A 22,494-nucleotide genomic window follows, 5' to 3' on the forward strand; every position below is an offset into this window, starting at 1 on the left:
ACACTTGAGATAGCTGTCAGTCCGACTCTCCCATTACACAGGCGAGCTCAGCTGGCCAAGCTCTCCTGTGTCGTCTATGACAGAGTTTAGCTTCTGTCGTATATCTCTGGCAGAGGCTTACATTTTCTGACTTCCAACATCATCTATAGAGAGACAGTCTGGAGGCCCCCATACACATCAGACTGTCAGCTAGACCTGTAGATATCTATATGGGAGCCTTAATGGTGTGACAGGAGCTGTCCAAACATTATCAGTATCTAGGATAGAAGTTTTTATTTATCCCTACAGAGATCTTCAGTTGTACTATCCATTCAATTTCATCATACAGGTAGTTCTGGTGACTAAGATAATGACCGCCTTCAGAGAACATAAAGCCAAGTGATTCCCAAAGGGTCACCACGAGATCACACGACCCAACTGCAGAGCTGCTATTTTATAAATAAAGATCCATCACTAACCACTTTTTTCCTGTGCATGTCAAAGAAGGTCATAGAAACAAATAAGGAGCTCCAAAGCCCAGACTCGCCCTTCCCCATCTTCCTGGACCCAGCATGAGAGCAGTTAGGGAATACCACAAACAGATTTTTGCATTAAAAAAATACTTTTATAATTTTCCTGGCACTGGATGACACTATCGGAGATTTAGTATGCCTGCAAAATATAAATTTATTGTACGTTTGTATCACATTTTCCTGTCACTACAGCCATTTCTTTTAAATAAAGTTCATAGTGATTTTGCTATGGATTCTTCCTCCCTGTGTTACATTAGATAATGTTATAACATTGTGATGTTTTACTGTTACAGTAACGAACAAAATTAAAAAGTCAAATAAACTATTTTTCTGCATGTTGCTATAGTGGTAGAATTTGACATCTCACCCATTCCCGGCCTTTTTCTTTGGAAGAGTTCTAAACCGTAGCCTCACTTTATGGCGTGTGTTTGACCTTGGTTCGACCTACACATCTGTTATGGGAAATGATTGCACAAACTGTAGATTATAAGTGTCAAACTATTCCATCTGCACTTCCCACCTCCAGTTACTTTTTTCATCATTACAGTCTGTTGCCAAAATGTCTGACTGTGTCACAGCCCAAGCTCCAGCAAATGTTCTAATAGTCGTTCTGAGTCTCTACTTAGTGGTATAGATGTCATATTGAGGATCCTTCTCTAAGACATAATACACACAGCAGCTTCAAAGACATTTTCTGCTTCATTAAGGCTGGGGTCACACTGCGTTATGGCAGTCCGTTTAACGGACTGTGTTACACCGCGGCATAACACGGTGTAACGCAGTCCGTTAACGCTGCCATTGACCCCCATTATGTGGCGCATCGCGACGCATGCCGTAAAGCAGCACGCGTTCGTGATGTGCCGTCATTCATTGACGGAGCCTCGGATGCGGGCTGCAGCGTCTGAGGCTCCGTCACCGCTAGCAGTATTGTTAACGCTATGTGAACCCTGGCCTAAGAAAGGCAAAAATTGCAAATGTTTGGTGTGGGGTTTTTTTTTTTTACAAAATTTGGGGCTAAAAATTATTTTTGCAGTTGAGTTTCAGTTTCTATGAATTATTTCAAAACTAGAGCAAAAAATGTGACCATGATCTTCTATTCCCAATATCTCAGTGATTTTCTTTGGTTGCGAATAATCCAGTATATGAAATATATTGACTTGAAGTATTCCTGCGTGCCATGTACATTAATTTGCCACACACTTGGCGTCGTTTTAATACAATTTTTGAAGGATTTTTCTTTATTTTGCCTTGTAAAATACACCAAGCATTTTTTCTTCTTTTACTTTTTTTAACACTGTTTTCAAACACCGGGGTTTTATGCGTTTTCCTGTCTGATAAAGGAACCTGTAAGAAAATGCAACTGCTTACCTAGAGAAAACTGCGTTTTTTAAAGTTAACACCGAGTATTTGAAAAATACACAAAAAATGTGAAAAAAATCGCAACAAAATAATTGAAGTAAATATGAAGTAAATGTATTATCCTGTATCTTAATATAATGTAAATATCCCCTATTGTTTTGCACTCATTCTCTTTTAAAAATGCAGCAAAAGCTGCAGGAAAAATGGTCAAATTAAACTGAGCGCTATTGCAAAAAAAACAAACAACAACTTTATGTACAACACCCCAAGTGAATACCAATGTGCTCATTGATTTAGCATTGTCATAGAGACCCCGATGAAGCAACAGTGAAACGCGCGTTTGGTGGGTGAGCCCCTTTGTTATTGAACAAGTACTTCCATTACTTGTGATTCTTACTGTGGGTTGATTATTTATACGGTCACTTTTTTTGTATGCGTTTGACATGTACCGCTCATTATTTATTCATAAATAATCTTCTGTATTACCTGTAATATCACATTTTGTGATCTGTACTAACTACCTTGGGGTTCCCACTGTGGCTCACCCACCAATTTTAGCCTTTGATTGTATCACTGGTACTCTTGGTATTTCCTTGCTTTTACTATTTATATCTCAGTAAAGTTTTTTTTTTAATTTGTTGATCATTTGTATTATTTCACTCTGTCTTTGCACCTATGTTCCTCCTCTTTCCGGTTATCTTTATTGCATTGGGGCCCCGTGGGGCCATTAATAGTTATTTTTCTCTCAGATCACAATTCTCAGTTTCTTGTTGTCGTAGGGAGTATGTGGATTCGAATCACCATTTAATGTTCACACATATTTGCCAGTATTCACACCAGGCAAGAAGTACGGTAGTTATTGATGCAGATGGTGATGTGCATCCACACAAGGTGCCTAACACATCTCAGAACAGAGACTGTTCTCATCAGGACCTTACAGTTCACCATTTCACTTTGGGCTCATACATTCAAGCAATGATACATCTCTGCACAGAAATATTTAGACATTACAAACCCGTTTCCTATATGTAATATTCCCCAAAAAGCCTTTTATACATTTTTGTGGCAGATCACAGGTGTGATTTTAAATGCACTTTTGTTTTTTGTGTTTAGTAGCACACTAACATCATTTGACAGGTTTTATTGTAAGTCCAGATTTTTGTCTCTGACAGAGGAACTGAATGAGAGAGATATAATAAAACAGAACGGTTTAAGTTTAAGTCTCTTTTTCGCTTTGCTGCCAGAAGGACAGAGCGTGGCTAAGTAGAGGGCTTACGCGGGATGGTATGTACTTTTTCACTGGCCAAGTAAGGTGTTAGCAGTTCATGATGGTATTTTTTTTTAGGAGGTCCCATCCCAAATACAGTCTCTGCTCTACCTCTACGCCAGTCTCTAGTGCCTAACTGCATTACACTCCTTGGCTTCCAGCATCATAAAATCTTCCAGGGAGATTTGTTTCCTTTGATCGACATGACCTGAAAGTCATTGTTGCATTGAGTTTTGTGTCTAGGATTCCATGAAAAAAGGTTTTAACCTTTCAGCTTTCTATATAACTTGAGAAGTTTTCTCCATACTTTGATATAAAGCAAGACTAGTTATAAGCCAGGCCTAGCTAAGGAATCGGCAGGAGATTATTATTATGCATTTATATAGCGCCATTTATTCCATGGCGCTTTACATGTGAAAAGGGGAAATATAGACAAGTATAGTAAACATGTGTAAGACAAGGGACACACAAGTACATAAGGAGAGGGGACCCTGCCCGCGAGGGCTCACAGTCTACAGGGATGGGTGAGGATACAGTAGGAGAGGGTAGAACAGGTCGTGCGGTGGTTCAGTAGACCGAGGATCATTGCAGGCTGTAGGCTTGTCGGAACAGGTGGGTCTTCAGGTTCTTCTTGAAGGTTTCCATTGATGGTGAGAGTCTGATGTGTTGCGGCAGGGTGTTCCAGAGTATGGGGGAAGCACGGGAGAGATGTAGGTTAGTCCTTTGCTGGTACAATTGTATGATGTAATGTCAATGTTTTCTTGTTCTTTAGGTACTTTTCAATGTATCAGTGACTATGGACACTTGTAATGTAGAAGGAGAACACAACTACATCATTCTTAAACCTATTGGTTTCAATGAAACCGCTAAAATAAAGATTCACAAAAGTTGCACTTGTCTGTGTAACAGTGCACTGAGGCATAAGGACATGTGTGTTACCGAGGTCCATCCCGACTGCCCAGGAGTTCCATGTAGAGACGGCAACTGCAGCTCAGGAGACAAGGAGCCTCAGGCCGAAAACTGCCGGCATTCCCCGTCTGAGTCTGAGTGTAGTGGACGAGGAACCTGTCTGTGTGGAAAATGCTACTGCTCTAAAACTAAACTGGGAAAAATTTATGGGAAATACTGTGAAATGGACAATTTTTCTTGCCCTTACAACCTTGGAAAATTATGTTCTGGTAAGTAGCTCAGCCATGAAATGTTGTCAGCTGTGTTCACATTTCTGAGATGTCTTCAGGGGTATTTCATAAAAATACTTGAACAAATGTTTACAAAATAGTTGTTTTATGTATGATGTATGAGGCCTCCTCTGATTACTAGAATATGGGATCTGAACTCCAACTTGTCCTCACTGTAATCTGCCCAACTGCAGTTAGGAGGAATTATGGTCACAAGTGTGGGCTGTTACTCCATCCTTTGTCTGTGGAGCCCACAGAAACAACTGAGTGCATTGCTTGGCTGGTAATTGTATGATTGCTGACGGACCCTCTTTTGGAACCTCCACTGATTGCTAGACCTGGGTTCTCAAGGTCCCTGTTTCTCTTCACCTTATGTTGCCCAGTGAGGAACTGTTTATATGGATCATTGGTAACACACGCTTCCACTGTTCAATTCAATGTCTATAGGGCCAACAGAAACAGCCAAGTACATCGCTTGACCCTTAAAGAGGTTGTCTACTACTTTAGCATAGATGACCTATCATTAGGATAGGCCATCAATGTCTGATCGATCAGGGTCTGACACCCTTGCTGATCAGTTGTCAATGGTAATGGAGGCCGCTGCCGGATGGAGGTGCTCCCTTGCAGATCTGCTCTGTCTTCTAATGTGGCTGCCACAGGTTACTGCACATCCACTTCCTACTGAGTTGAATAGAAGGTGGATGTGTAGTACCAAGCAGAGCTGTGGAGTCGGAAACCCAAACCACTTACTCCAACTATGACTCCAACTCCTCAATTCCCCTGACTTCCGACTCCATGACTACAACTCTGACTCCACTCACTACTGAGCATGTGCATAATGTGTAGCACTGATCTCAACTAAAAGCCGAGATCCTTAGATTAGGAATAGAAGAGACATTGATAGGACATTTCATAACTTTACCAAATTATTCTGAAACATTTACAGCACATCCTGCACTGAACGGCCGAACCCAATTTATTATATATTTTATACCGACTCCAACTCCACCAAAATGGTCTCTGACTCCATGACTCTGACTCCACAGCCCTGATACCAAGCCCTGGCCAATATCAGATGACTGAGCAGCTTGGCAAGTGAGTACTTTCAGCTGACGCTGCCGACGCCAATAACAGCTGATCAGCGAGAGCGCCGGGTGTCGGACCCTGACCAATCAGACCATGATGACCTGTCCTAAAGATAGGTCATCAGTGCTAAAGTAGTGGACAGCCTCTTTAAATCTATGATTGTTGGGGGCCTCACTGATTGCCCACTGTTCCTTCTCACTGTATGCTTATTAACCACAGCGAGTAAACTATGAATGTAGTGGTGGTCATAGCGCATGACTCCATTCAATGTATATAGGGCAGAAATTGCCAGTTTCATAACTTAGCTGCTTTCTTTAGTCCCATAGACACCCAGTGGATCATCAGGGTGAGTATGTGACCACCACTCCATTCATACTCCTCCTCGCTGACTTCATGCAGTGAGAAAGAATGGGAGGTGCTATTTATTTTCCTCTTAACGGTGGGGGTCACCCAGCGATAAGACAATCAGATATTTATCTATTGATAGGCGATACATTTTTTTCTGGGGTAACCTTTGTGACAGAGTTGCAACCAGTATGATGGATTCAGGTTCCTGCAAGAATAGCGCTACAGACTGCTATCAAAAGCACTGGGGCTCCTAAAGGAATGAAAAAAAAAGATCAACGTGAATCGGGTTTTTTTTGTCTCTTTCTGAGACGTGTCAATGGTCTCCATTATGTAGCTCTGCAGCTGCTCTGAAACTACTATTCTCAGCGAGCTGACAGGGAAGGGAAGCGTCGAAGGCCTCTCATGTTCTGCAGATGATTGTAGAATGTTTTTAAGCCTTAGCTACACATCCATCCAGTAATGGGTCAGGTCCTAGTAGTGAGCGGGGTTTACAGCTTACGGCGCACACTCACTCAGGAAATGAGGCGTAATACTCCACTCATCAGTATGACATCTGCCTGGAGCCCGGGGACCCCCTCTACTTTAACTGATAGGCACTGTGAACATGTATGTTATTCACAGTGTGTGCAAAGGCATAAACTGTGAGAGCGAAATGTTGCATTGCAAGTAATGTGTGCTGTTTGTTATGTTAAGCAGACGTTCCTCTGCAGGGGAGCCATTACAAACAGCGCTGGATTACATTAGAATTTGGAATGTTTTTCCGAGACACCCCTAGAACCGGATCATTTATCCTGGAATGCTTGTGGCTTGTAAAATACACATCAGTTTGTAAATTATCCAGTAAAGTCAATCTTTAAACAGTTTAATGAAATGTTACAAAACAAATGTCCTGAAGTTGACATTTATGATGATAAACACAATACAAGAGTGGTTGAGGCTTGGCAGCAACTAGGGGGAGCTCAGGAGCTTACTGCTTTGTTCTTTCAGTGTGCTCCCTCTAGTGGTGACAAAAGGCCGAACAAATTCTATTTTTTTTTTACTCTGGCTATATCTAGATTTAGATTTGTATTAGAAATAATGAAGATATTATTATTATTATTATTATTATTATTATTATTATTATGAAGATGTACTAATTGATTAATAAGCACAGAAATGTAGACCATTCTAAATGGCCTGTTTTATTACTAGACTCCAATTAATAGTTGTCTTTGTTTGTCTGCTAGGTAACGGTGAATGTAAGAATGGGCACTGTAGATGTCACAGCGACTGGGAAGGTGACCGTTGTCAATGCTCCTCATCAAAGCAACACTGTATGGACTTTAATGGACTTGTCTGCAGTGGGAGGGGAACCTGCACATGTGGCAAATGCGAGTGCACTAATGACAAAAGCTTTGGCCCGTTGTGCCAATACTGCTCTGGATGTAGCAATACCTGCACAGACAACTGGTTTGTTAGATTTTTTTATTAGCTATCTATAGTATTTGTATTTAAATGTACGCTGCATGGCATGAATTATGTGGGCAACCATGACATTCATAAAATCTACCATTGTGTGTGCGTTAAATAGTTCCAAGTAGGTCAATATATGGGCTTGATATCATGCCCATCAGTACTGTAGATCTGTTCATCTCCTTGGTTTAAATGAGTTCAGCCCACTCAGTGCCTTGGTCTTTAATGGTCAGGTCTGTCCAGTTGTACTGTGTGAATCTTAGCTACATTCGCAATAAGCACCTTTGAAGCATCTTCCCTTATGCAGTAGTGCAGATGGACTGAATTCAGTATCACGTGCAGACTAACTCCACATGTTCCCATGTATACTCTTTTAGGAATTGCGTGAGGGTTAGATTAGTAGTGAGACCCAAATGCCTGACGCTTAGTTTTGCCAACATCTGCTATTGGGGAAGAGTGCATCTTCCACTGAGTAGCCTTTAAAATTTGCGAGTTCGGTCGGTATATACCTGATATGAATGGCCAGCTTAACTCCAACTCCGTCTATATTTGCTTTGATGCAGGGGGGCTTGTACTGCATCAAAGCATTGATGATCCTTCAATTAGATTATAAATAATGTTTTTTCCTTTGTGGGTTTACCTTACAGGGAACCTGTCACCATGAAAGTGAAGTCCAATCTTTTGGCACCAAGTTATAGACCAGAAAGAATGGAGTAGATTGATATATAGTTTTGTGGGAAAAGATTCATTATAACCTGTGTTTCATCATTTAATTCTCTACTCTTTTTGTGGTTTTCAGTCCTGTGGGCGGTCCTACCAGTGACTGACAGCACCCCCTGTATCTACTCTTAAACAAACTAAGCTGTCAGTCACTGATAGGACCACTGGACTGATAATCCCAGAAAGAGCAGAGGTTTACATGATTAAAGCACTAGTTATAGTTGTGCGCAAAAGTTTACATACCCCGGCAGAATTTTTACTGTCTTGGCCTTTTTTCAAAGAATATGAATGATAACACTAAAACTTTTTCTCCACTCATGGTTAATGGTTTGGGTGAAGCCATTTATTGTCAAACTACTGTGTTTTCTCTTTTAAAACCATAATGACAACCCAAAACATCCAAATGACCCTGATCAAAAGTTCACGTACCCTGGTGATTTTGGCCTGATAACATGCACAGAAGTTGACACAAATGGGTTTGACTGGCTACTAAAGGTAACATCCTCACCTGTGACCTGTGCTTGTAATCAGTGTGTGCATAAAGCTGAGTGAGTTTCTAGGATCCAGACAGACTTTTGCATCTTTCATCCAGCCACTGACGTTTCTGGATTGTGAGTCATGGGGAAACCAAAAGAATTGTCAACCGGGGTATGTAAACTTTTGAGCACAACTGTATACTGAATCTTTTCCCTCTGAACTATATGTTAATCTGCTCCGCCCCCCCCCTTCTCTATAACACGGTGCCCACAGACTGGACTACAGGTTCCCCTTAAAAGTTAAAAGGCAATTTTCATTTTCTACACTGGTTTGACTTTTATCCTAAGTCTTATGGCAATAAGCAATATAAAGTCGAGAAATAAAAGGCGAGCACCATCACAATAGTCCACACATCCGAACCATCATACGTATATAAAAGAGACGCAGCCGGCAATACAACTGTTTTACCCTTAGGTGCACATTCATGGAAAATAAGCTAATCCGCATAGCAAAAAATAGTAGAAAAGAGCGGCACTCACCGGGTAGTGTAGTCAAGGCTTTATTATAAAAGCATATCAGCGGGAGAACGGGTGCAAAAAGGAGATAGCAACGACGATCGTTTCGCGCTGCAAAGGTGTTTCCACAGCGCCTTTGCAGCGCGAAACGATCGTCGTTGCTATGTCCTTTTTGCACCCGTTCTCCCGCTGATATGCTTTTATAATAATGCCTTAACTACACTACCCGGTGAGTGCCGCTCTTTTCTACTATTTTTTGCTTATGGCAATAAGGCTAATTTCACACTTGATTTTTTTTGCAGCGCGTTTTTCCCGCAAAAAAACGCATTGAAAAAACGCATACAAAAGCATACAACTGCTGCGTTTTTTTTCAAGCATTTTTATGAGCATGCATGAAAAAAACGCAGCGTTTTTTGATGCGTTTGTATGCGTTTTTAGTGCGTTTTTACCGCGTTTGCGTTTTTTCCAAACATTAGGTGGCCCCTCACACTAACCCAAACCATGACTTTACTAACCCTAACCCTGACCCTAACCCTGACCCTAACCCTAACCCTGACCCTAACCCTGACCCTAACCCTGACCCTGACCCTTAACCAAACCATACTTAACCCAAACCCTAACCCTAACCCTGACCCTAAACCCCCTTAACTAACCCTAACTCTAACCCAAACCCCTAAATTCCATGGTTAACAAAAAAAACGCATGTGCAAAAAAACGCATACATAAGCATGCCAATGCGCACATATGCGCACCCATAGACTTATAATGGGTGTCTTGCTGTAAAAAAACGCATTGCGCGCGCATGCGTTTTTTTGAGGCAAGTCGGACGCCCAAAAAATGCAACAGGATGCATTTTGTGCGCCCGAGCGCATACCGCAAAAAAACGCATGCGCGCAAAAACGCATACAAACGCGTGTGTATGCGCACATAAGCGCATCCCATGCAAAGTATAGGAAAAAAAAACGCATGCGTTTTTTAGCGCTAAAATCCCGCGGAAAAAAACGCAAGTGTGAAACCAGCCTAAGGCTTGCTAAAGGGTCGATCTTGACGTTTAGGATTACCACTGAAGAGGCAGCTTGCATTTTCCATACAAACACTCCCACAAGGTTTGAAATAGATGGCACATGACTTGCACAGATATTTTCCCAAATTTTTCTATTTCGTCTTTAATGTGCCCATTCACAAGTGTAGTAACCTCTAAGCGGTGAGCAGGACTCAATCTATGTAGCATTTCAGGTCCTAAACAAGAATGTTTTTATCTGCAAGAACGTTTTTTTTTTTTTATCCACGGCCAGCGACATTTTCACTATTTTGATGAGTTAAAACACAAATGATATAGAAAGTTGCAGCTTTTCATAATTCGGTAAGTTATGTATGTATAAACTGGATAACCTATTCTGCTCCTAGATGACTGCAATATCTATATTTATGTTCCATATAAAACACTAGCGTCTTACATGCACGCAAAGCAATAAATGAATTGTTTTTTATGCGTCCTATATATCACCCCCGTAACACTGTATATCACTGTCCACTCCCACCTGTTAATAGTTTGTCTAGTAAATACCTCATTATTCCACAGGACAGCGTACAATGTACAGGAAAGTGTCACATTGTAAGTGCAGTCCTTTATATGAGCAGTGAGTTGTAAATCTGGAGGGGCTGATTAATGTATAGCGTTGTGGGAAAAGTTTCAGCTTGTTCTTCAGCACATAAACGTCTGCTCCTTCTATGCATAAGAGTCCAGTGGGCGGTCCTATCTGATAATTGGTCAGAGGCAAGCTGCCAATCAATTAGGTCCACCCACTGGACTACTAAGCATAGGAAAAGCAAAATATCTAATGAAATACTAGTGATGCGGAATACCACAAGCTATCAATCCCCTTAGTCCTTCCTGCTCTGCACCATGACATCTGTAGATCAAACGCCGTATTCAGTGTGATAGGTTCCCTTTAAAGGGAATCTGTCACCTATTTTTTGGCATATAAGGTGCAGCCACCGCCGTCAGGGGCTTATCTACAGCTACAGAATGCTGTAGATAAGCCCCTGATGGTGGTGGCCGCAGCTTATATGCCAAAATGTAGGTGACAGATTCCCTTTAAAAGCTGTAACTATTACGTTTTACCATCTTGAGTTACACATTCTAGAAACATATCCTTTTGGCTTATAAACCAAGACATGGCCAAGCTGCAAATCACCGTCTTCATCTGTTTATACAGCTACTCCCTTCAATCCAACATGCAGAAAATGTTTTTGTAGTGCTAAGGCAAAGCTTTCACGGTTCATGTCCTTTACAGAATATGAAACCGCTCTTCATAGCGTTCGGCTCCTACGCTGTTGTCTTAGTAAATACCGAAACTCATTACACTTCTGCAATTTACATAAACACAATCTTCCCTATCAAAGGATTACTATATTGACTTTCTTTCTTGCCTCCTTTTTCTTATATGGGGCAGGTGGGAGCAGACATCTTGTGGGGGAGGCGGTATATAACACGGTAAATTACAGGAGGTGCGAGGAACTACCCTGTTTAATAGCTGGGAGTATAGGATGGAGGAGACGTATAATGGCGTGCAGTCTGGACTGGCCATTGGGACACTTTATTGAGCTTGTTGTTTTTTTAGACTCTAAAGGTGCTGTCACACTTAGCGATGCACCAGCGATATGACGCGGTCAGGAGCGCTGGTGCATCGCTAAGTGGTCGCTAGTGAGCTGCCACACAGGCAGATCTCACCAGCGACATAGCAGGGGTCGGCGGTCGCTACTTACCTGTCAGACGAGGCGATCCTGACGTCCTCCGCCCGCGTCCACGCTTCGCTCATCGGCGCCACAGGAAGCCCAGCAGGAAGCTGACGACTAGAAACGGCCCAGGCCGTTCTCGCGCGATCAGCGATAACCAGCGGGGAACCGGTCGGAGGTAAGTATCACACATAGCGATATCGCTAGCAATATCGCTATAATGTCACAAAATCAGTGACGTTATAGCGATATTGCTAGCGATATCGCTTAGTGTGACAGGCCCTTAAGACCTGCCGTTAACCACATATTGATCAGTTCCAGATCATTTGTGGCCTATGTGGTAACGTGTGGTTGTCTCTTTGTTATTATTTGGTACAATAATAGCTTTTCTGGTACATAAACGTATTAAGGCTGACCGTCTATACTTGCAAAAAGTTCTCTCACCCTTCTAACAAGGCCACAGGGAGCATAAGTGGTCAGAATCATGATTATTGGAAAAACGGAAGAGAATTGTGGAAGAAGGTCCATGACTACACTATGCTTATATCAAAATGTGGATGCAAAAATACAAACATACTGCTGTAGTGGACCTTTATACTATCACATTGGAGTATTTCTCTGATGTGAATTTAAAGGGGACTTGGCACATCATTTTACTCTACTAAGCTGCTTCCATTGCTATGTAGGTCATGTAATGTGCACCCCTAACATGTTTCTGTAAAGCTAAATAATATTTATTTTTATATAGCACCAACATATTCCGCAGCGCTTTACACACACTATCATTGCTGTCCCCGATGGGGCTCACAATCTAAATTCCCTATCAGTATGTCTTTGGAATGTGGGAGGAAACCGGAGAACCCGAAGGAAACCCACGCAAACACGGGGAGAACATACAAACTCCTTGCAGATGTTGTCCTTGGTGGGATTTGAACCCAGGACCCCAGGGCTGCAAGGCTAACCACTGAGCCACCGTGCTGCCCCTAAATTTCCCAGTACATAAGTAAAAAGATGCTTTTAATATTTAGTCACCTTCTATGTAAATCCCTGGCTGCAAGTCACATGGGTGATGCTGGATATCTGCCTTGTAACGTTCCTCTGCCTGGTACACCAATCACAGTTGTATTTATTTTTTTTTTACTATGTTTTGCATAATTTTGTAATCATGTTTTGTATAATTTTCCATCTGCGATTGATCCAGAAGACATACATCAAACAACAGTTCTCACTGATGAGGACCTGGTTGTTACAGCGCAAGATTTCCTCGGAAAATGGCAGTCCAGGCAATCAAACTTGTGGTGGCATCACAACTGGGAAGAGGAGCTTGACTTAGCCAATTTCCAGCACCACTTACGTGACTGGAAGCTAGGGAATTACTTAGAAGGTGGAAAGTGTTTTTTTTTCACATACTTACTGGGTGATAGGCTATACAGAAATTATTAGGGATGCGCATTACATGACTTGAACGGCAATGGGGGCAGTTTTGAAGGACAAAATGACGTGACAGGTTCATTTAAATGTGACATTTTGAGGCAATGTTCTGTTGTGGACAAAAATATTGAGAAAAACATTTTGGCTTTCACAAGTTCTATTTTTATAGTGGCAATTTGGACCATGTATGGACCATGATGTATGCATTGATTGACCACGGAGTCTTCTGACCTGAATTTGACAGCCTCATAGCCATATATGAATTTGTCAAGTTCGGGACAGTGATACATAGACATCTGAATTCAGTCATTTGAAGAGTGATAAAAGGGGTTGGACAAACAGAAACACAGAGAGTGGGGTAAACTCCAAGCACTGATTAGGCAAGAATGGGATGCCATTTGTCAGGATTTGGCCCAGAATCAGATATATGCAGAATGTTAGAGAGCATTGCAGAAGTCTTAAAATATATCAAGATCAATACATGTTTAAATATAGGGTGGGCCATTTATATGGATACACCAAAATAAAATGGGAATGGTGACAGTTTTCTTGCATAGGGTGTCTTGCATTGAAATCTGCTGCAATGACCCGGTTACTGCGTTCACCAGACATCAGCACAATTTCTATCCGCTCCTCACATGTTAACCTCTGCGACATGTCAATGGCTGTTACCAAAAAGAAACTTGTAAATAACTCATGTAAGAATAAAGTTACGTTAAAACCAATCACACCATTGTTTTTCTTGTGAAATTCTCAATAAGTTTGATGTATCACATGACCTTCCCATTGGAAAAAATAAAGTTGGATCCAAAGTGGCCGACTTCAAAATGGCCGCCTTGGTCACCACCCATCTTGAAAAGTTTCTCCCCTCTCATATACTAATGTGCCACAAACAGGAAGTTGATATCACCAACCATTCCCATTTTATTTAGGTGTATCCATATAAATGGCCCACCCTGTACTTATGATATATTGATAATTGTGCTCCAGTAACCATAGAAACATCTACAAAAAGATCTAAAAATGCTGAAGCAGCAAACTGTGCGACAACTAAAATTTGTGTCCCTTTCAAAACTTTTGGCCACGACTGGATAGTCCTGGTAAATGTGATGTTCTCCGATCTCATGTTTAGTATTAAGCTGCCATAAGGTTGGTTTTACACTTGCCGTGTTTTTTGCAGCCTGTTTTTACGGGCCATTTTTGCCGTATTGCCGTGATTTTTTCGGTCTCCCACAAAAACGGGTTGCAAAAAACCCTTGCGGCGATCCGCAAATACGGTGTACCGCAAAAACAAGCTAACGTTGTTTTTGCGGTACCATTGAAATGCATTGCGGCCGTGTCCGTAAGCCGTGAAAAATATCGAGCAAGCTCGATATTTTTTCATGGCCGCATATAAGGACCTCACGGCCATACGGAGCACGGCCCTCCTACTAATTTTTGCGGCCACATAGAAATGCATTGGGGCCTCAAAAACGGCCAGCAAAAACACGGCAAGTGTAAAACCAGACTAGATTTACAATATATAAGATCTTTGGGTACATTTTTTTCCTTCTCAGTGCCTGCTGCCATACATTAGGTCATCCTATTCAGAATCGACAGATTTTTAGGCTCTTTAATAACTATCTGACTAATTTCCTCTGCTTATCTAATGCACAGGAACTGTGAACACTCTCACGGCTCACTGAATGGATCTGTCAGTCCAAAGGATCCCAAGAAGACCAAATGTAACACGCTGGTGTACTATATCGATCAGACTTATGGTAAGAATAGTTTTGTCGAAACGTCTTGTCCTAATATTATGCTTTGCTTATGTAGTTCCATCTTATTCTGCAGCCACAATATTTTACACATTTTGGGCCTCGATTCCTAGACACCGCCTGGAAATGTTAATATATACCATTTGAAATGGTTCTAAGTTTATAATATTACAGTAGCAACTTATAGGTAGTGTGCTTTATGGTCAGCCATATTGCTGATTGTGTGCTATTTAGACCCAAGTGAGGGTATGCCACAAGCTTCATATAAAAGGCTTATTAGTTTCCTAGAAAATGTGAGAACTAGTGTTGAGCATTCCGATACCGCAAGTATCGGGTATCGGCCGATACTTGCTGTATCGGAATTCCGATACCGACTTCTGATATTTTTTCAATATCGGAAGTCGGCATCGGAATCGGAAGTTCAAAGTTGATTGACAGCCGAAATGACGTCATCATGATGCGCGGTGTGTGCGCATCATGATGCGCCGTCATTTCGGGCCTTCCGGGGGTCTCTGCCGGCCTGCTGGGGGGCTGTGTGGACTGCCCGGGGTCTGTACCGGCCTGCCGGTGGTCTGTGCACCCTGTGGGGGTCTGTACCGGCCTGCCGGGGGGGCTGTGCCGGCCTGCCGGTGGTCTGTGCACCCTGTGGGGGTCTGTACCGGCCTGCCGGGGGGCTGTGCCGGCCTGCCGGGGGGCTGTGCTGATGTCCGGGGGTCTGTGCAAGCATCGTCCGATGGGACTATAAGTCCCATCTGGCGATGCCTGCTACCATGACAGTGATTGACACATTAGCCAATGATGGGACAGTAGTAGTCCCATCATCCGGCTAATGTGTTAAATGTTAAAAAAAAAAAAAAAAAAATACTACATACATACTACATACATACTACATGCATGCTACATACATACTACATGCTACATACATACTACATATATACTACATGCATGCTACATACATACTACATGCTACATACATACTACATATATACTACATGCATGCTACATACATACTGCATGCTACATACATACTACATACATACTACATACATACCACATATATACTACATACATACTACATGCATGCTACATACATACTACATACATACTACATACATACTACATACATACCACATATATACTACATACATACTACATGCATGCTACATACATACTACATACATACATACTACATGCATGCTACATACATAACACATATATACTACATGCATGCTACATACATACTACATGCTACATACATACTACATATATACTACATACATACTACATACATACTACATGAATGCTACATACATACTACATACATACTACATATATACTACATGCATGCTACATACATACTACATGCTACATACATACTACATATATACTACATACATACTACATACATACTACATGCATGCTACATACATACTACATGCTACATACATACTACATATATACTACATGCATGCTACATACATACTACATGCTACATACATACTACATATATACTGCATACATACTACATGCATGCTACATACATGCTACATACATACTACATATATACTACATGCATGCTACATACATACTACATGCTACATACATACTACATATATACTACATACATACAACATACATACTACATGCATGCTACATACATACTACATGCTACATACATACCACATACATACTACATGCTACATATATACTACATGCATGCTACATACATACTGCATGCTACATGCATGCTACATACATACTACATACATACTACATGCTACATACATACCACATATATACTACATACATACTACATACAATACATTCATACAATACATACATAGACATACAGTACATATCACATAGAGTAACATACTTACCAATACTTGTCACATTGTTCCCCGAAGCCATTGTCTTTTACGGAATAAATATTAACATAACAAACCACAAAAATACTCACCCACGATCCGAAGCAGTCCACGAGTGTGTCCCACGACGATCTTGGGTAGAGAACTCTCTACCCAAGATCGTCGTGGGACACACTCGTGGACTGCTTCGGATCGTGGGTGAGTATTTTTGTGGTTTGTTATGTTAATATTTATTCCGTAAAAGACAATGGCTTCGGGGAACAATGTGACAAGTATTGGTAAGTATGTTACTCTATGTTATATGTACTGTATGTCTATGTATGTATTGTATGAATGTATTGTATGTAGTATGTATGTAGTATATATGTGGTATGTATGTAGCATGTAGTATGTATGTAGTATGTATGTAGCATGCATGTAGCATGCAATATGTATGTAGCATGCATGTAGTATATATGTAGTATGTATGTAGCATGTAGTATGTATGTGGTATGTATGTAGCATGTAGTATGTATGTAGCATGCATGTAGTATATATGTAGTATGTATGTAGCATGTAGTATGTATGTAGCATGCATGTAGTATGTATGTAGTATGTATGTAGTATATATGTAGTATGTATGTGGTATGTATGTAGCATGTAGTATGTATGTAGCATGCAGTATGTATGTAGCATGCATGTAGTATATATGTAGTATGTATGTAGCATATATGTAGTATGTATGTAGCATGTAGTATGTATGTAGCATGCATGTAGTATGTATGTAGTATGTATGTAGCATATATGTAGTATGTATGTAGCATGTAGTATATATGTAGTATGCATGTTGCATGCATGTAGTATATATGTAGTATGTATGTTGCATGTAGTATATATGTAGTATGCATGTTGCATGCATGTAGTATATATGTAGTATGTATGTTGCATGCATGTAGTATATATGTAGTATGTATGTTGCATGTAGTATATATGTAGTATGAATGTAGCATGTATGTAGTATGAATGTAGTATGTATGTTGTATGTATGTTGTATGTATGTTGTATGTATGTAGCATGTATGTAGCATGTAATTTTTTTTTTTTTTTTTACATTCAACACATTAGCCGGATGATGGGACTACTACTGTCCCATCATTGGCTAATGTTTCAATCACTGTCATGGTAGCAGGCATCGCCCGATGGGACTTGTAGTCCCATGGGACGATGCCTGCACAGACCCCCGAAGCCTGCACAGACCACCGGCAGGCCGGCACAGCCCCCCGGCAGGCCGGCACAGCCCACCGGAGCCTGCACAGCCCCCCGGCAGGCCGGCACAGCCCCCCGGCAGGCCGGCACAGCCCACCGGAGCCTGCACAGACCACCGGCAGGCCGGCACAGCCCCCCGGCAGGCCGGCACAGACCACCGGAGCCTGCACAGACCCCCTGGCTGGCCGGCACAGCCCCCCGAAAGGCCCGTACAGACCCCAGAGAGGCTGTACAAGGCAAAAACAGGGTTTTTCTTATTCCGATACCGGAAGTCCCATAGACTTGAATGGGACTTCCGGTATCGGAATCGGCGATACCGATACTTTTTTTTAAGATCGGCCGATACATTCCGATCCGATACTTTGAAGTATCGGACGGTATCGCTCAACTCTAGTGAGAACATTTTGAATTACTTTGCTAAATTATTGGCCCTTACCCATAGAAGCCAGCAGCTATTTTACCTCCATTGTCCTCAGGTGTTCTGGTTGTGTTAGGCTCATTATACCCATGTGGTTTTGAGTCACCGTCCACATCAATTCATAGATTGTGGCTGGATGTGTAAACATTTATATAGATGGTGATTCAAGTCCACATTCTCTTCCGATGACAACGCTAGCAGGTCCAAAGTAAAGGCAAAAAAACATGTCAGTGGGAGGGTTAGTCTCATAGTATAATTCATTGTACGGTAATTGAAATGACAAGCAGTTTTGCAATTTGCTTGTTATTGAAATTTCTCTCGTCCCAAAAATGGAGGGATATTTAATTTTTTTGTTCACTGCTCGTTGGCTAAGTTGCTGGCCACCCCTGCATTCTAACACAGTGGGAGTGGTGTGCTCTTAAAGCAACGGAATGAGATAACTACTGTAATGGGAATCTGTCGCCAGGTTTTTGCCACGTAGTCTGAGAATAACATACTGTAGAGACAGAGATCCCGATTCCATTGGTGTGTCACATACTGGGCTGCTTTGCTGTAGGTTGGATAAAATCGTTGTTTTATCAGCAGTAGATTATCATTAGAGGACGAGTAAACCTGCCGCAACATAGTCTTCCATATTCAAGATTTATATATACCTTTAAAGGTGAATTCTCAGTTTTGGCATTGAAGCTTATCCACTGGAAATGACTTAAATATCTGATAAATATGAGGCAAACCTCTGGCACTCACACCCATGTAAACAACAGACATAAAGGGACAATAGGTGTGAATGTTGTGGTGATCCCCAGACTGGTCATGTGTCAGACAACTCACTTTCTTCACCTAGGTCTCGGAAGTGGGATTCATATCCTTCAGTGATTTTTGGGTTATCCTGTGAATCTACTATATAATTGTCTAATTCTGTCTGTCTGTCTCTCTGTAACGGAAATCCCGCGTCGCTGATTGGTCGCGCCCGACCGGCCGCGACCAATCAGTGAAAGACGTAGTCCAGCCACAAATTGGTGCACAATTTAAACGACGCACGCCACCCCTACCGTCGGGAGATCTGCGGCGCTAGCCGCTCATCTCCCGACGGTTGCCGCGGGTCATCTCCTGCTGCACGGAGGTCAGCGGCGACGCAGCTGAGAGATGACCGGCGCTAGCCTGATTGGTCACGGCCGACCGGGCGCGACCAATCAGCGACAGGTGTAGTCCGCCCTCCACAGTGCCACATAGTTCAGTCACATTTACTGTACAAGTTCTGTCACTTATAGTGCCACATAGTTCATATTTTACCTGGAAAATCCTGTGTATTCATTGCATTATTCTTAAATCTTCATAAATAAACTACATACATATTCTAGAATACCCGATGCGTTAGAATCGGGCCACCATCTAGTATGTTATAAATATCTACATTGGAAATACTCCCCCAAAACATACAATAAGCAAAACTGACTTGGTTGTCCAGAAATGAGTCACGTATTATCGAGAAAAGAGTTAAACTTTTTCATACAAATTCAGCCAAAAATATCATTCATGATGGTTGGGTTCTGGACATTAGGGCTATTATACATAAACTTGCTGGGAATCAATCAGAACATCTCTGACATTGCCCATGCCAAGGAAGAAAAAGGAGCAGACTGTGTTTACCTCGTTTATAACATCGAGATAGTTGTGCAGCCTAAGAAATGATTTTGTCTAGATGAATTCCAGACCCCTTGTACACACTTCAAAGTTTCAGAAGGTCATCGCCAAAGGCAAGGTCACACCGGCCGATAAACTGAAAGTCTAGTAATTTGTAGTCTTACAGCAGCATAATATGTCATCTTTCCAAATATGTTAAGGTTATCGAAAGGTCTGGTGGTATCAGGCACAGACCGTTCCTCCTTCACTTTATTAACAACATTCAATTGTGTTTAGGAAGTCGGGGGAATTAGAAGAAGTCTTGATAATCTTACAAGTTGATGACTGATGACTTGCAGCCTTTGAGGATCTCTTAGAGAATAGTTCTAGTGGGAGTCATTAAGAACGATGACTCTACCTAGTGAAAGGCCTGCTAGGCGTATGGTATACGGCTGAGAAACCCGTCCTGACCAATAATTATTTTGCTTCCACAATCATATTATGTATTTATTCATCTTGTGGGATATTACAAAGGTGTACAAACATATGATGACTCACAAAAGCAGCAAATACAGTAAAACAAAGAAACAAATCCTGTAGACAGCGATAGTAGATAACTGTAGATGTTTGCTTGCACTCCAGAGGAGGACTTGGAAGGATGGGACAATGCAGAACAATACACTGCAGTTCTATAAAGTTGCCTAGTATATTGTACAAGCGATCAAAGGATTGCATGTTCAAAAACAAGAATACGTAAAAGTAAGTAAAAACATTTTCAAAAACTAAAGAGAAACATTTAAACTTAGTAAAATGTGCATTTGTCACCTTAAAAATAAAAAAAATCTTGATTTTTATTGTCATATTGTAGCTGTGCAAACTGGTAAATTATTGCATAGTTTCCACCACACCTTAAAAAAGAAAAAAAATGGTGCCAGAACTGCAGTTTCTCTGGGGGGATGGGGGAGCTCCCACGGGGGGGGGGGGGGGGGGTCTCCCCTAAAGCGGTTTGTTTGTTTTTTACTTTCACAAAAAAGCTATCAGAAGTGCCAAAGTAGTCAAAAAGTCAGATGCATGGTGTCAATAAAAACTACAGTTCGCTTGCCCTGCAAAGAAAACAGCTCTAAATAATGAAAATGAACAAGATATAGCTGATAGAATATAATAAATACACAGAACTGTATTATTTTTTACAATGTATAAAAAATTTTATTTTATAAACGTAATAAAGGGAATCTGTTGGTAGGATCAACCCTGCCTGTCTATATGGGCATGTGGGTCATAGAAAGTTGAATAAAATTATTCCTTAAAATCTACGATCTGATGTCTTATTCCAGAGAAATCCATGATATTCTTAATATGCAAATGAGCTGTTACGATCTATGGGCTTGATATAGGTCTTGTAGATTGTGAGCCGACTGTACCAGTCATGATTTTTATTGTTTAAGATTACCGTACTCATTTTTATTATGTATTCCCCTTTTCACATGTAAAGCGCCATGGAATAAATGACACTATAATAATAATAATCTGCATGAGATTCTGCCTCCAGAGCTTATTTTAAATGAAATTGGTCATTACCAGAGCGAGACATGTAATGACTGTGAGTGTGCTCTCTTCTTGTACATGTCTCCCACCGGTAAGGGTATGTGCACACGCTGCGGATTCTGCTGCGTTGTACAGTACTTTATTTCCTATGGAAATAAAAAAACGCAGTGCACATGCTGCGGATTTTTCCGTGGGTTACAATCTGCAGCCTGTCAATTCTTTGTGCAGATTTCGCTGCGGTTTCACACCTATCCATTATGAGGTGTGAAACCGCAGGGCAAAACCGCAGGCTAATCCGCAGATAAACCGCAGGACTTTTGTCCTGCGGATTTTTCAACAAAATCCGCACAACCTAAAAACTACGTGTGCACTGACCCTAATGCCCCCTTTTCATTTAAAATAATCTCTGGAGGCAGATTCTCAGGGAGATCTATCTGCGGCCCATAGATCTTAATATCTCATTTACTTATTTAGAAAAATGTGGAATTCTCTGGCGTAAGACATAGATTGCAGATATCAAGTTATCATTTTATTCAGCTTTCTATGACCTACATGCCCGTATACACGGCTTAGGAGGGTTGTTCCTACTGACAGATTCCGTTTAAAACGCAACTAGACTATATCACTTTATTATTGCTGTAAACATACTGACTTAGAGAATAATGTTCATTATTGCCGCACAGTTAATGCTATAACATTAAACCTCCCCAAAAAAACAATCCCACAAAATTGTAGGATTGCTGTTTTTTTGCACCCTACAAAGAATTATTTGACTTTTTATTTTGTACTTTGAGTAGTTTCATTAAAAAAAATGAACAGATCCCTTAAAAAAAACAAGTAGTGAAGAATCAAGCCAAGAAAGTAACGTGTCAGAAGCCCAAATGATGACAGCTGATGACCTTGGCGTGTAGCAATCGATAGTGGAGAAGAATGGCTTAATCCTGCGCTACACAGA

General features: G+C 41.2%; 1 protein-coding gene across 3 annotated transcripts in view; it reads left to right on the top strand.

The window, feature by feature from the left end:
* ITGB8 (integrin subunit beta 8) overlaps positions 1-22,494 on the top strand; it is a 208,234-nt gene that overhangs the window by 122,300 nt on the left and 63,440 nt on the right. For all 3 annotated transcript variants that reach the window (XM_073581448.1, XM_073581449.1, XM_073581450.1), the window contains exons 10-12: positions 3,911-4,316; positions 6,977-7,199; positions 14,741-14,844. In XM_073581448.1, the coding sequence (XP_073437549.1) occupies positions 3,911-4,316; positions 6,977-7,199; positions 14,741-14,844 (733 nt within the window). The remainder of the gene's footprint in view (positions 1-3,910; positions 4,317-6,976; positions 7,200-14,740; positions 14,845-22,494) is intronic.

The sequence above is a fragment of the Dendrobates tinctorius genome, unplaced genomic scaffold (assembly GCF_039654945.1).
Source record: "Dendrobates tinctorius isolate UK_male_01 unplaced genomic scaffold, ASM3965494v1 ptg000070l, whole genome shotgun sequence".
In the NCBI taxonomy this organism is placed as follows: domain Eukaryota; kingdom Metazoa; phylum Chordata; class Amphibia; order Anura; family Dendrobatidae; genus Dendrobates; species Dendrobates tinctorius.